At 40.7% G+C, this 15,366-nt stretch overlaps 1 protein-coding gene across 10 annotated transcripts in view; it reads right to left on the minus strand.

The window, feature by feature from the left end:
- Positions 1 to 15,366, minus strand: part of LOC147148599 (pleckstrin homology domain-containing family A member 7-like) — a 105,237-nt gene that overhangs the window by 65,752 nt on the left and 24,119 nt on the right. Inside the window, exon 1 of one of the 10 annotated variants that reach the window (XM_086027564.1) lies at positions 13,632 to 14,203. The exons of 8 other annotated variants lie outside the window; for them this stretch is intronic. In XM_086027564.1, the coding sequence (XP_085883690.1) occupies positions 13,632 to 13,702 (71 nt within the window). In that variant the 5' untranslated portion in view covers positions 13,703 to 14,203. Of the gene's footprint in view, positions 1 to 6,325; positions 6,373 to 13,631; positions 14,204 to 15,366 lie in introns of those variants that run through there. One more of the 10 variants, XM_086027567.1, reaches the window with a different exon arrangement.

Genomic DNA, 15,366 nt, shown 5'->3' on the forward strand with positions numbered 1-15,366 from the left:
GGTTATACCTCTAATTGCATTCGATAAACTGTCTTTCATATTAACTAATGCTTCATTTGCCTTTACCTCAGTATTCTATAATGCAACAGATCTGATATCGTATGCTGTAATAAAGATTACTTGTTGAAAAATGCATGAAAAAAGGACCTTGAAAAAAAAAAAATCGCAACTCATATTGCAATCACAATTTTTACGAAATAAAATGGCAATTACATTATTTTCCAGAATCGTTCAGCCCTAACAGCAATCACTTCAAAGGTGCATATATCATATGCAGAAGAGATATCATAGGCAAATAATTGCCCTCTGCTTCAAAACAAAATGGCTGACTTCCTGTTCCATTTAAGGCATAGGTCCTGGAGACCTTTTGGTGCATTATTTAATGATAGACTCAGCTACTCATTTTCATGTCGATAGGTGAAACTGGTGGGCTATTTTTGCAACTTTCCAGGAGCCACTAATGAGTGTTTGGGACCCTTAGAATAAATATAATTTCACCCGGACGCACAAACATGCAAACATAGTTGAGTTTTCTGGTATGTTGACGCACCCCAAAAAGGTGATTAATTAATCGGAAGCATCATAATAAACAGCAATTTCACCACCTGGTCACTAGTGCTTCGGGCTCTAAAAGGTTTTGAACCTTTCCTTTGTGATTTCAGGAAGTCTCGAGTAAAAGTTTGTTTTGGTGTTACGCAAATTCCAACATTGCATCAATGTTTACATGTTGTTAATGAGGCGGCAAGTGTGACGCATACTTTCCCGAGCCGACTCCATTTGCACTTTTTAAGCTCCTCGTTGTGTGCCGGCTTGAGGGCTTTGGACAATGACCGGATCTATCCGTCATTGACATTGAGGATGGGCTGCCTGTACTACTGCCTGAAGCACCCCAACCGGTGATAAATGACTAGTTTACTGGCCAGCAGTGCTTCATTCATGATGTAACACACCCCAACACACACTGGCGCCTCCAATTTTATCATCTGGGTGCTACGCAATAAACTATACAAGTGTCATCAAAGACCTTGCTAATAGGACTGCAGACAATGTGTACACAGTGTAAAAATCAACTTGATCCTGCACTGGCTTCTTAGATGAAAATCGTACTTTGGAGGTTGACAAATATCAGTTTATATAAAGCATTTCTATTGTAAAGGGTTGGAAAGGGATTTAAAAAAATGATATAATGCAACACTTTTTTGCAACAGTTTACTTTTGTTTTGAAAGACACCTAAAAGCCACCTGAAGAAAATGTCTAGATCAAAGATTATCTGTTTTCAGAAGGCTGGATTAGTGTAACAGTGTTTTTACAGATCCGCCCCAAAAATATTTGCCTATCATAAAAGATGATGAAATTATCTCATCAGGAGGGACCCCTAACTTAAAAATTCAGTTTGTAGCTCCACTCACCTACATTCATAACTTACAAAATAAACATATGAGTTTCCCCATTAGGGATACAAATATATGCAGCAGTACTTATTAGCCAGGCATGTATGCTATAGAATAGTTAAAAGTTGTACAACAAAGCAGAGAAAGTCAAATATAATATATTTTATTCCATTTTCAGGTCTCTGGTTATATGCTCCAGTTTTGAATTTGAGCATAGACAGCGGTCACCGTCGTCTTGTGTATTTGAACATCAGAGGGAAAAGCTGGCGTATTCAAACGAGATGCTACGCTTCATTATGAAACTGTGACAGCAATCACGTTGGGGAAGACGAGCGGCACAAACGTGTTTGGATGCTTCTGCCGCATTTAACTGTTTTCACTCCGCAGCAGAGTCAATGAGGCCTTCATGGCCGCAGAGACTTCTGACAGACTACACAGAGTCATCATAGAAAGTTCTATTAGTCTCCACTGAATGCGTCTTAAATTAAATTTGGTTCCAGAGCTCAGCGTTTTGACATGTTCAGTTTGTTTTGAAAAGTAGGCAGCATGACAAGGAAATTAATAACTCTAATTATGTGTGAAAGGGGCCATGTTATGGAAAAATGACCGTTATTTGCGAACTACAAAGCGCACCTGATTTAAAGCCGCAACAGCTAAATTTAGCCATTAAAATGTTATAATATGGGATAAGGTGACATACAGATTTTTTTTCCTTTTAACTCTTTCAATGACTACGTTTACATGCATGCAATTTTCGGGTTAAGGTCAAAATTCAGATTTCTGAGTCATTCGGAAATAGCCGTCTACGCGTCTTGGGCGGAGAGAGTTACTCCCCACATTTAAATAACCCAATTGAAACGGCGCCGCACGGACAGCATGACTCAATTTACGTCACCTACGCTTATTACTTGCTTCCAATCAATAAAACACACATTCATGTCACACACCGCACGAATGAAGCAGACTGCACGACACCGAGTTGGACCTCTGACGTAACACGAACGAATGAATGAATGAAGCAGACGGTTTCCTCCTCGCTTTAAAAGCGTGGCATCGTACTTACTCTAGCTTTCGCCATGTTTCGTTTACCACTAAATGTGTATTTCCTGTGGAGTGCGCGCCAAACACCACGCATACAAGCACTTCCTGTACTACAAAGACAAAAATTCCTTGCGGTTGAGCATGCGCAAGGCGTCCCGTGCATTCGGAATATTCAGATTGCCGTATACATGCACGCGTATTCGTGTTGGAAGGGGAGTAACCCAGGTATGATATTCCGAATTAAAAAAAAAACAGAATTAGGGCATCTTTGGATTATTGCGCATATTTACATGGCTTTTTAAAACCCGAATACTACCAATATTTGAGTTTTAAAAGGTTTATTGACTGCATGTAAACGCAGTCATTAGAAGCCTGAAGTCTGAAAGAGAACCTCTTGAGTACCAGCCAATTTAGAGCATTCTGACTGATCTTTCAAGGCTCATAGAATATTGTGTTTTATGAGTATGTAAACACACAAACTACAAAATGAAAGATAAGACAGTTCTTTCGTCACACAAAAAAAAAAGTTTGTTTCCATCTTATTCCATTTTTTTAATAATCAGCAGTAAAACTTGGGCAGGTTTCCCCCAAATCACCTACTTTGGAGGGGAAAGAAATGCGGTAAAAAAGCGTTTTGTGTCGTCGACGAATATGTTTCGGCTCATTTAGGCAGCCAAAACGCACCCACCCGGCCCCGTCGACGAATATTCGCAGGCCGAATTTAGGTCCCAGTACGCTCCGTTCTAGAGTACACCACAAACCACAAGAGCAGTAAAATAACACTTGCTGGCTGTTTGCGTGTCATGTTAGGGTCTCGGTTATGATGGGTAAAAATTTGGTATGTGTGAGCCCTGCATTGGGAGAGGGTCTGGGATTGGGCCTAAAATTAGTTCTGTGCTCTCCTTGTGGCTCGGACCAGCCGGGTGAGAAACGTGACACCTCAGAGACTGCGAGGGCTAAAGGGCTTTCTTCAGAGAGACAAATGAAGAACGAAGTGTAGGCTCATATTGAAACCTGACAGTAATACCACTGAGAAGATGGCTCCGTAATGGATTTGGCGACAACCAGTGGACGGCACGATTAATACATCCCACCTTATGTTCTGCCTAAACGGGCTGCTCAAGAAAACGGTGTTAGCTCGGAGCTTCGGTGTCAGATGTCATTGTGGAGAAACAAGTCTTGTGTCAAGGAATGCTGAATGTTCCGTCTGAGAGGACTGCCACCGTGACCTTCGGTTGTAATTCCGCTAGGACCACTTCACGTCAAAGTGTCAGTGCCAACCACACGACATCAAGAATAGGGGAAAACATCCGGAGTGAATGACAGGAGTCGGCTGGAAGATGCAAGTCCCCGGAGGAAAGGGGCAAAAATAGCAAGTGGATAGCATCCATTGCATCTTTGAGATGCTGGAATGTATTATTGATATGCACAACCAAAAACACTACAGTGAACCCTTCTCACCTATTTGCAGTTCACGATTCATGAATTCACCTCTTTGTGGCATTTTTTGTGTTCCCAGATATGCACTGGAATACTCCACCATTCATGTGTTTGTGCTCTTAATGAAACACTCAAGATGTCACCAAAGCCATTCTAAAAAGGAAAGTAGTAATGTACAGGAATTGGTGTTGAGGAAGTATGTTCAAGTAATACATTTTGACTGAGGGACAAGCGTGTCGCACAGGAGCTAAGTTTAGCCTGGCTTGATAGTGGAATAACGGAGAGTTTTCACCGAGTATGATATATCAAACTACTTTGGTATCATCGTTAGTGGTGTAACTATGGTTTAAGCTTAATATAGGTAACTATAATCATTTAATGAGGTGTCAATTACTATTTGCTGCAGGGCTCGGTACCGCTAAACTGTACTGCCATTTGATGGTACGGAGGATTATCAATGAGCTACTTAAGTGACCTCGTGAGCTTTGTGTTGCATTCAAGGCCAACTTTTTGGCTCAGAAATAAGAAACATACGCAAAAAATGTCCTCAAATGAACTTGACAGTAAGAAAGGAAGGAAATTAAAACAATGTTAATTGGACAGGTTACATAAAGATAAGGCATCCCCCAACCAAGCGCGCCCCCTGTGTCGCTCTTCTCTATGAATAAGAATGGCAGGAAATAGGGGCACGAACTCAACCCGGCAATTTCATGCTTTTGGTAATCCTATGACTGAAACAGAGGTGGGACAGGAGTGTGAAATGTAATGCCTGTCACTTACTTATCCCATTCTGCTGTGATGAAAGGAATTGTCGCTGTCTGGCAAATATTTTATACATCACACCAGACGCTGGATCTCGTGTCACCATGTGCCTTAGCTGTGTTGTGCAAAAAAGGTTCATCGTGGCTCTGATGCGGCAAGCTTGCTGACTCTCTGCGTTAAAGTGAATCCAGCCTCCAGCAGTGATTTCTGATTAAGCACCAAAATCCCTTTTTTTTTTCCATTCTTTTAGAAATACATTTATTTCCCAACCTGCATCCGAGACGACATCGGCAGTGAAGCATTAAACGATTCTACACTGGAAATAGTTCCAGCCATCGCACACATTACTCAACGGGATATCGCACACACACACACACATACGCAAATACTGTAAATATTTAAAAGAATCATCAATCATCGGCTGACGGGCGTCTTATTGCTGCCGCTGTCTAACGCACAGTAAACAAGAGTCGGAGCACATTTGTAGTCTTCTAACAACAATATCATTTTAAATATACAATGCACCAGTAAAGTGTTCCATGCTTCATTTTTTTCATTTTGTTATGTTCAGCATTTTTTCTTCAAAATTCTACAAACAACACCCCATATTAACATGATTCTTTTTCTTTTTTTTTTTATCTTTGCAAATTTTGTAAAATCAACAATCTGAGAAGATAGTGAAGGATCTGAATCGATAAGAATGGCTTTATATTAGCCAACAGGTTAACCAAAAACCAAATTGGGAGTTACACATCACATAATCAGTTCAAAGTCAGCGTGCCCTGACCTGAGCACGGGACCAGCTGGGGAAGATCAGCCCCATAGGCAGGGCCAGCCAGGGAAGAGACCAACTCACATTATGTTTAGATTTTGAAGACAGTATAAATGTGAGGGCTGCATGTTAGACCGCGCCCCTTTTCTGCCCTCGCCCATATTGGGTGAGAGCATTCGCGAGGATGGAAAAGCTGCCCAGATCTGATCATTGTATGATTCCTGAACTTCAGAGATGGTAAACAAAACTGACGAGAAAATTCAATCGATTTGTGTGAGTGGTTATTTATATTGGATACCTTCTTGAAAGATAAAACGAACACGCATTGAGTAAGTGGTTGTTTTGTAAATTGCTAATTGGGCTTATGGACTTCAGACGTACAAAACATTCCAACAATAGCCTTGGCTTCATATTAGGTTGATGCACTTTCGTCAACATTTAAACACCTACAGTATGTAATATAGAAATATTGTGATTTACAGACATAACGAAACAAATCAAATGAAAAAAATTAAAATTAAGATAAAATCGAGACACAAAGACAGGATAAATGAAAACATAAGCAAACGGTCAAATGACAAAATCTAAATAAACACAATGCAATTAAACACAACACAAAGTTCATGCGTGTTGTTGAATCTCAGTCACAGCTTTTCACCTACGTTCTATCTCAGTACATTTCATGATTTCACAAATTGTGCTCAAATACGCGATACAGACACACACGCACACATACACACGCACACACACACACACACACACACACACACACACGTATACTCTCAACAAGTTGTGCGTTAATTATTCTCCAATCGTTTGTTATCTGCCAGTGGAATAACAAATCGAGTACCAGCATTTCTTAGTGGCAGGTACTGTACACACAGACAGACACACACATGCACACACTTTGACGCTCACCTCCGCTCTAGGCTGACGCTGTCAGTTTATTCTGGATTAGTGAAGCAAGCTTCAGAGTCTGGCCGGCAAGCACTACTTTCATTCCGGCGTGCTGGATTAGGGTGACAAATGTGGACGAGTCCTGATTGTCCCCTTTGACAGATGAGGTAATGATTAACGAGCACTCGCAACCGCGGTGGTGATCGATAAGCCACACACCCGTCAGACCTGGCTCCTAAATGACTCGCAAGCTAACTGGGAGAGGTGGGGGACTAGAGCCACATGACTTGACCAGAGTCTGGCATACAATAAATCAACACAATTTGGGACTTGGCTTGACTAAAACTTGTAAAAGACTAGACTTAGACTTGAAAAACATGACTTGACAAGTTTTGGATTTTCTAACCAAGAGCTGGTCAAACAGTAAACACTAGGGGTGGGAATTTATAGGTACCTCACGATTCGATCCGATTCAGATTCAGAGGCCCACGATTCGATTCCGATGCATCACTACAATGGCTTACATTTTATAGGTAATCTAAAACACAGGTACCTTTTTTTTTTTTAAAAATTGCATAACTCAAGGAAGAGTAAGGATTTATAGTTCACTCTTTGACTTTTAATAAAGTAGCAAGGCAACCTTGTTTACGTGTGTCAACACAAATTTCAAAAAGTGCCAGTGGCATTTGTTGTAACAAATGTCTGTAACTTCTCCCATAACAAAAAAATTCTCAAAACATATTTAAAATTAAGCTTATTTAGCGTAACCTGTATTTTAATAGTGCATAATTCATCGTCTGATTGACATTACTGTGTAACTTAGCAATGAACGCTGCTTTTATTTAACCTAATGTAGCACCCGGTGTAGTATATTTTCTTTTAAATGATATTGCAATTTGCCCTGCGATTGGCTGGCAACCAGTTCAGGGTGTACCCCGCCTACTGCCCGAAGACAGCACCCCCGCGAACCTCGTGAGGATAAAGCGGTTTAGATAATGGATGGATGGATGATATTTCAATTGGTGACCTTTATTTCACATGTAGTTTATGTTGGACGTGATATTGTGCATTACAGCAGAGGTCAGTGTTGAACATTGTGTGAAAAATGACTGTTGGCGAAGTGAACCAGAGAGCAAGAATGTCCCTGGGCGGACAAAACAAAAGAGGACGAGACTACTGAAGAAGGCGCGCGGCCCTGTAGCGATATGGCTGGTAGAAGTACTGTACTGTGTGTTTCCTCTGTTAAGAGCAATAAAAGTTCGAGCTCATTCCACAGCTTACTGTGAGTGGTGTAATTAACACTAACATTAAGCCTTGAGAAATTGCCATCAAAAGGAACAGCTTCATTATTCAAAATATAAAGCTGCATATTTTGTAACAATAAATAACAGACTTTAAACTGTTAATCTTGCAGAAGGTGTGCATATTCTAGGTTTTTGTGTGAGAAAAGAAGTCATCTACATGCTCTGCGGGAATTTTATATACAGCGTCACTGTGCAACGGGGCTGCGAAAGCCCCTTCCTTCCACAACCGATTCGGGCGCAAATCCGATGCAATGTACTCTGCAATGGATTTGGTCATTTTTCTTACTCATTCGGTGTTTGGTGGGAGGGTTGCGAGAGCACCTGACCGAGGAAGTCGAAAACTAACGATGCATCAAAATGATCGATAATGGGTTCGTCCCTCCGTCCCGGACAGACGTCCATTTTTGGGACGAAGGACGGGTAGGGCGACAAGTTTTAAAAAAGACAGCAAAAAGGCAGCCAAAGTTCATCTCAACCGACTCGGTGAAATGGGCAAACGACAACAATTGCCTCATAACACTAGTCATCCAACTGTGCAGGAGATACAGTGCGAGTTCTACTAGTACAACAAGCGATGAGACCCAGCGTCAGAGCCAGCATGTCGCTTGACTGTCCGCTGCCGGAGGAGTACGTAGCTTTAGATTTGCTAAAGCTAATGCAAATAAATATTCAGTCACTGCATGTTCTCTTCTATGGAGCCGCCTTCATTAATTGCCTGCACAACACTTTTCATGTGCTTACCAGTAGTCACATTGCACATGCATATTCTGCCCTCTAGTGGTTCAACACATGTAATACCATGGATAATACCACAGGAGTCAGCCATTTCACCTCACTGACAGGAAAAACGACCAGCCTTGTCTTGTGTATGTAATCCTAGTTTCCTGTTCACATTTAGTACCTTAACCCTTTGCTTGCGAAGTATGTCCTTGTGTGGGACATCTTTAGAGCGTAAAAATCTCTACCAGCGTATACACTGAAACGACCCAGAAGTGGAAGTCTTTTTTTCCATCTTAAAATAACCTTGCGTGATTTTGCAATAATTAGTTTATAAAAAATGAAAACGTCTTAAGTTAAAATACAAAAGTTTTGCAATAAAACGCAATAGTATTTCGTTACTGCTGCTCTGCTGCCAAGCAACAAATGTCCTTCCAGTGTAACTGACAAATCATATAGCTAATGAGCGAGCTAAAACACTTGCTAAAAGGATTTGTAGCAGACCAACAAATGTCCGAGCAGTTACGTGGCTAGCACGCAAAATAGCTAATGACGTGATCAACTATCAGGCAAACCACTGGACTATTGTACTTTATACATTCTGCGGTTAAAAAAAACACATGACATGGCAGTTGAATGTCTATCAAGGTAACTAGCGAGTAAGATAAGCAATTGGGTGAACTATCAAGCCAGTGGGCTAGCTCAAATCATCTGGCAGCAAACTGGCTAACAAGCCAACCATCTTAATAGGCCTAATGTGGCCTAATAGGCCACAAGTACGCATTACAATTAAGAGGTTTTCTTTTTTTACTAGCAATTTCCATCTTTGTATCGGCGTGACAATTTTAATATTTTATCTTACTACTGGAATAAGTTGAAGGTGAACAGGAAGTCTCTCTATCTGCAAGGAGGATTAACAATCGAGGCGAGGAAAATATTTTAAATGAAGCACAGAGACATCGAAGCGTCAGTTGAAGGACGGTTGGAAAAATAAATAAATAAATAACTATGAATGAGTCAGCAGTAGCATTTAAATCAACTACCTCAAATGTCAGATGCTCTACAAGCAGGGGTGTCAAACTCCAGTCCTCGGGGGCCGCCCTCCTGCATGTTTTAGAGGTTTCCTCGTCCAACACACCTGATTCAAACGATCGGATCAGGATCAGGCTCCTGCAGAACTTGCTGATGAGCTGATCATTTGAAACAGGTGTGTTGCAGCAGGGAGAGATGGAAAACAGGCAGGACAGCGACAGCCCTGCTCTACAGGTAGACAATTGCAAGGGTGACTCAGTCCCCGTGGGAGACTGCAGTAGGAGTGAGTAGCGACGATTGAGTTGTTTCAAAGGGTTTATTTGGATGAGGGCAAACTTCCTGGCCGATATGGCTGGTCAGCGACCTGTGTAGCAGTACGAGCTGTGAGTCATTCCGCGGTTAATTCCCTCTGCCCTGAAGCAAAGATCACCACCTACCAACACCGCCTCCACTGCTGCTCACAAATAAACACAGGGATTAAGAAAATGAATGAATAAATGCAAACATCAGTTTACCTAATGTTATACTTGCTATCTGATTTTAAATGTTAACGTTATTGTTGCACAACATTGCGTTAGTCAATGGACCATAGACTAAAGTCATGGATATACAGTAGACATAGATTGTCGTCAAAATATCCCAAAATAATAAATGCTTACTACGTACTCCAACAGTATTTAATAGACCCCCGAAAACTCATAATGGTTCTGTAGTTGTTGTTTTTTTTAATTTTATTTGGCTGAAAGATTGTTTTTTTTTATTGTTATTTATTCTATTATTATTATCAATATTCCACCGCAATGTTATTCATGGAGCATTTGGGGTTTCTTCAGGACCATTTGTGGTCTGCAGACCACTGTTTGAGGTACACTGACTGAAAGCATTGCAGTACTCATCAAATGCTTTGCTTTGGTACACTTCAGTTTTATTTGTTTTATAATTAACAAGGTGCATACCATACTTATTTAAAACAGCAGGGTTATAATAGTTTGGGATTTTTCCATTCTAAAAACGCACAAAACGCTAAGTAACACTGCCATACTAGCTTTCAGCTTTCTACTGTAACATGCTTGATCCTTTTCACCTCGCATGGTTAAAACTTCCCATGTGTGAGGGGAAGAAAAAAAAAAAACACATCATGTTTGTGTGTTGTCTATTTTGTTATGTTTTGGCTGCCGTCGTATGTCGGAGTGCGTGTGCGAGGAAGTGTCTGTCATGGCTGTCGAATGTGTGCCGCCGTTGTCAGGACTGACTACGATTTACGTCTCTAAAGTTTGAGCACACAGACAGAGAGGTTAGTGTGTGGCTCCTTGGGCCACGACGCATTTGTGCAAAGTTGTCAAGCGGTCAAATATAAATTGGATTAATTCGGCTGTATGTTTCGAACCATAAGACAGTCGTAAGGCTGTTTAATGAAGAGTCGCCGGACCTTGGAAAAAATAAAAAAATTAAAAGAAAATTTTTTAAAACTCGAAATTTTTGGGAAAAAAAAAAAAAAAATCACAATTCTAATTATTTTCCATAATTGTTAACCCTAGTGTAAAGTATTTAAAAGTTTTATGACGGCTAAAGTGGTATTATGTGAGGATTACTAGACTTAGTTACGTTATTTGTAAAGGAGAACATTTGTTTGATGGAAGCCTCCTGAAATGGACAGGGTCGACCATCAACTTGGGAGTATGAAGATAATGGATCATAATGGATAGTGGATCATTGTCAACAAAGGGGAAAGTGAATGGAGTATGGCTGATTCATACAGGCACTCAGTGGGGTGTCAACCTCCATCAGCAATCATATTTTCCCAGTGTGTCTGGTTTAATGGAAACCAAATTGAAGACTTTTTTTAGGGCCATTTTGATTAAATTTAAGGCCTCTCCTTCACTAATGGTGACCAGGAATTGGAAATATTTCACGATAAACATTTCTACGGTGAATGGAGCGTGCAGCTAGCAGCATTTTTTCACATTCACATAACACTCAACAAAATCAAACATTGACTTAACATCTTGAACGTGTTTTGGTTTATTGTCTCATATGACATTTTCACAAATTTTAAAGAGCGGATTCAAGCATAAGGGGGATTTTTTTAGTGCTAATTCAGGGCTTCATTTTGGGAAATCTAATTCAAGACATTGCAGAGCTGCATGAATAACACATAGCTACAATGAATCAGTGGTGCAGCGCTCCAGTAGCCGTCAGGGGTCCATGGCTGCGACAGTATCTGATAGAGAGGCAGACGTGGGCAGGGGTTTGCTCTTTGTTGGCCGACATCCCCTCAGGGAATGTACTGTAGTTAGATGGAAGGACCATGTTGGAAGCCAACAATAGAGTGAATTACAATAATGGTTGTGTTGAGGTTTTTTTTTGTTTGGTTTTTTTTCCACAGGAAGACATTAACAGCTGAGTAAACTAGATGACAGCAGGAACAATAAACATGCTTTTCTAGTCAACTTCTGCCACAGGTAAAACTGGTTTAGTATTTCAGTTGGAGCCGAGTGCACAATTGACAAGTCCGGAATAACCAGTTTGACAACAGTCACCAAATGACCAAGCAAACCCTCACTATAAACTATGATGAATTTAAATCAGGCTACATTTCATCAGACTCTTATCTAATACATGATATATTATGGATGACCATCACTCGATGCATATTACTATTGTGACTGCATTGAAAATTAGTATGACTACTTATTTAAACCAGCATTATTTTGGTCAGTCAGAGTGCAGACCTCCACCAATGCCCAACAATCACAATTTGTATCCGCACCAAATTGTATACCTAAACAAATATTTGCCCACCATTAGTCATCAACAGCCATTGAATATTCACAGACAAATTACGGAAAATGTTGAAAATTCTGTCAATTTTCCTTGATGGACATCTTTATCAGGATCTGTGCCAAAACATTTTTCCTTGGTACAAGCTTCACCGATACACAAGGTTTTGTGAAAAATTAATTTTAAGCGGGTAATCCTACTAACAACAACATAAAAAACCTCCATGACCAATTCAAAGGATATCAATGTTTATAATGGAGGACTCATTCTCTCCAAATATTGGTTATGAATTCAAATGCGCCAAAAATGCCTGAGGAGTAATGCCGGGTTGGGTTGCAGCTAACTTGCATCAGTGTCTCTACATCTACACACACAATATTCAGATGAGCCGGCTCCTAGGCCTAGCGTACAGATGTGCATTTCGGACAAAGCTTTACTATGCCCATGTATTTTGTCATATTGTGTATTGTCCAAATCATCATCATCAAAAGACATCCAGTCAGATTTTTGTAAATGAACGCAGAAAATAAATAAAAATGCTAAAATAGAATAAAAGAGAAGCCCTAGGACAAACACCTGAGGTACATCACAGATTAATTAAATTTCAAATCCTTCTTAAATTTCAAACAAGAATCCATAATCCTATCTGGAAATAAGCATGACTTGCCTTGTATGTTTGTATGATGTTTTTGTTTGTTTGTTTTATTTGGATTTTGTGTGTCGACATAATGGAAAATTTGGGGTTTTCGTTTACTGCTGTAAACATCAAAGCTGTTTGTTTTTTTTAAACATGAAATAGATCACTGTGTGAATCTTTATATTTCAGTTTCGTTTTATTAATTGAAGTACTGAAATAAAGCAGAAATTGTTTTTCACAATATTTTAATTTTCTTTCAGATGCACCTGTATTGAGTAATGTGCCACTAAATCAAGATTCCGCTATCACAGATGAGATATATATATATATATATATATATATATATATATATATATATATATATAGGGGGGAAATATAACACATTACTTTTTTTTAATTCCATATTAATTCCATATACATTTTCCACAGATTTTTATGTTAAACATATACTTATATTATTTACGTTTACAATGTCTTTAAAAAGTGTGTTTGGTAAATTTAAATGTGTTTAAAGTTTGTGGGAGGGTTTTTTTTCGGGGGGGGGTTAAGTGAAAAAATTACTTCGTTTCTCGAGGCGTCTGGATTGTGTCACTCGCAATAAACGGCGGTTCATTGTTATGCTTTTTCAACTTCAAGGTACTCAAAGCGCTCAAGAAACCAACATGGTACTGAGAATTGAACCTGTAATCTACAGGTAGGAAAACAACCACTCTACCAACTGAGGCACATTGCCCCAACCAAGTTTGGGTAGGAGTTTCTAAATGATTTCAAACAAACTTCTAGCTATTAACAAGCCAGCAACTAATGCCGCCTTTTGTGACAGCCGATTTGGTATGTCTGTATGTAGGTCACATACCTGCAAGGAGCGTGGTAAAAGGGATATCCAGGCTGAGGTATGTGATTGCAGTATCCCGACTGATTCCACATGATGCTTCCTTGTATTACCCTACAAGTGCTGTTTCTATTTCGGTGGTTTCACATTAATCAACGTCCCCCGAGTGGCTCCGGGAATGATGTCAAATGAGACCACGCAGTGGTTTGCACACCTGGAAAGGAAGTCCCTCCCTTCCCCTCTGTTCCTGTTTTATGGGGCAAACCCACAAACAACTACTCAGCAGAGCCCCAGACAAACGCCCCAGGTGAGGAGTGACATCACAGGCTCCCGTTGTGATCCCGTCGAGAGTCAAACGTTCGTCGCCCCCTCCTCCCCGAGGCTCTCAGGAGTAATCAGACGGAACAGCTGCCTCTGAGGTCAACCCCCGCCCAACGTCTATCCTCACGCATCTCTCCCGCTCCGCCAAAGTTCACAGAACGTCGTAAATTCATCCCAAATCTGTGCCCGGTTGGTCTTTTGAGATGAGAGAGAGCGAGAACCAACCGCTGGCTCTGTACCGGCTTTCCCGCCTTGCAAAAAGAGCAGCGAGCGTCTGTAGCCGGAGGAGGAGAGGCGGGATGTGAAGAGGAAAGAGAGAGAGAGGGAGGGAGGTATACAGAGCGGAGCCGCCTTCCTATTCCTGCCTCGTGCGCCACTGACAGGATGCATGCCGCTGTGGGACGGAAGGACGAGAGAGCCACAGAGACAAAGAGAGAGAGAGAGAGACAGAGAATGAGAGAGAGGGAGAGAGAGAGAAAAGGATGAAAACGTGACGACATTTACATGTCCACCCAAACTGTGACTCAGTCATTTGACACCTGAAGGCAAACACCTGAGCTCATCCTTTCTTATTGAGCTTGCGTAACCTCAGCAAACTGTCTAGAAGAACAGGAACAGCGCTTTTGAATGCTTGGTCAGCAAAATTTCGCTAACCATTTGAGGATTCCAAGTACAAAAAAACGGATTGATTTGAATTGAAATCAAGAAAACAATGACCAGTAAATTCAGTGGCATAGTGCAGCCTTTCGCAACCTTTTTTGAGCCAACACGCGTATTTCACTTTCACTAAAAATTTCACAGCACGCCGACAAAGTAAACGGTCACAAAAAGCATATTGTCGCAGCTACACTTAATCTTCACGTCTCCAAAACTACAACTTTCCAAACCATCTCGTTTGAGTTATCAACAGGGTAGGGGAGTAACGGATTAGATGTAACGAGATCTCCTAATCTAATTACAAAATGTATGTATCAGCAAGAAAATATTGAACTACATGAGAAATGCTTTTGGAACTTTTGATGATTACAATTTTAGTTACGTTTGCAAAATCGCAACAAGAACTCGAATTATCCCATTTTTTCTTCTGCCTTTGCCCCTTCTAAAGATGATTTGGAACCTGAGGATACATTTACAGGTATGTAAGCCATCTCGCTACAGACTATCAGTAACTGCAAGCACTCACATGCTATAAAATGGGGAGTAATGGCCAACTTTTCATGTGTCTTTTAATATCTAGTGGGTGAAATGAGGAAGGCAAAAAGGCAGCTGTTACGACCCACAATGTTTCGTGGCCGTTATGTTGTGTGTGCAGGAGCTCTCCCCCTGCTCCTTCTTGATTGGTGGCCCTCGTCTCCAGCTCAGCCAGCCAATCAGTGTGGGAGAGAGTGACCGATTGGTTTCAAGTGTGTAGGTTTTCCACATCCACAATATGACCATT

The sequence above is a fragment of the Filicampus tigris genome, chromosome 4, assembly GCF_054856515.1.
Source record: "Filicampus tigris isolate MCC_2025a chromosome 4, RoL_Ftig_1.0, whole genome shotgun sequence".
NCBI lineage: Eukaryota > Metazoa > Chordata > Actinopteri > Syngnathiformes > Syngnathidae > Filicampus > Filicampus tigris.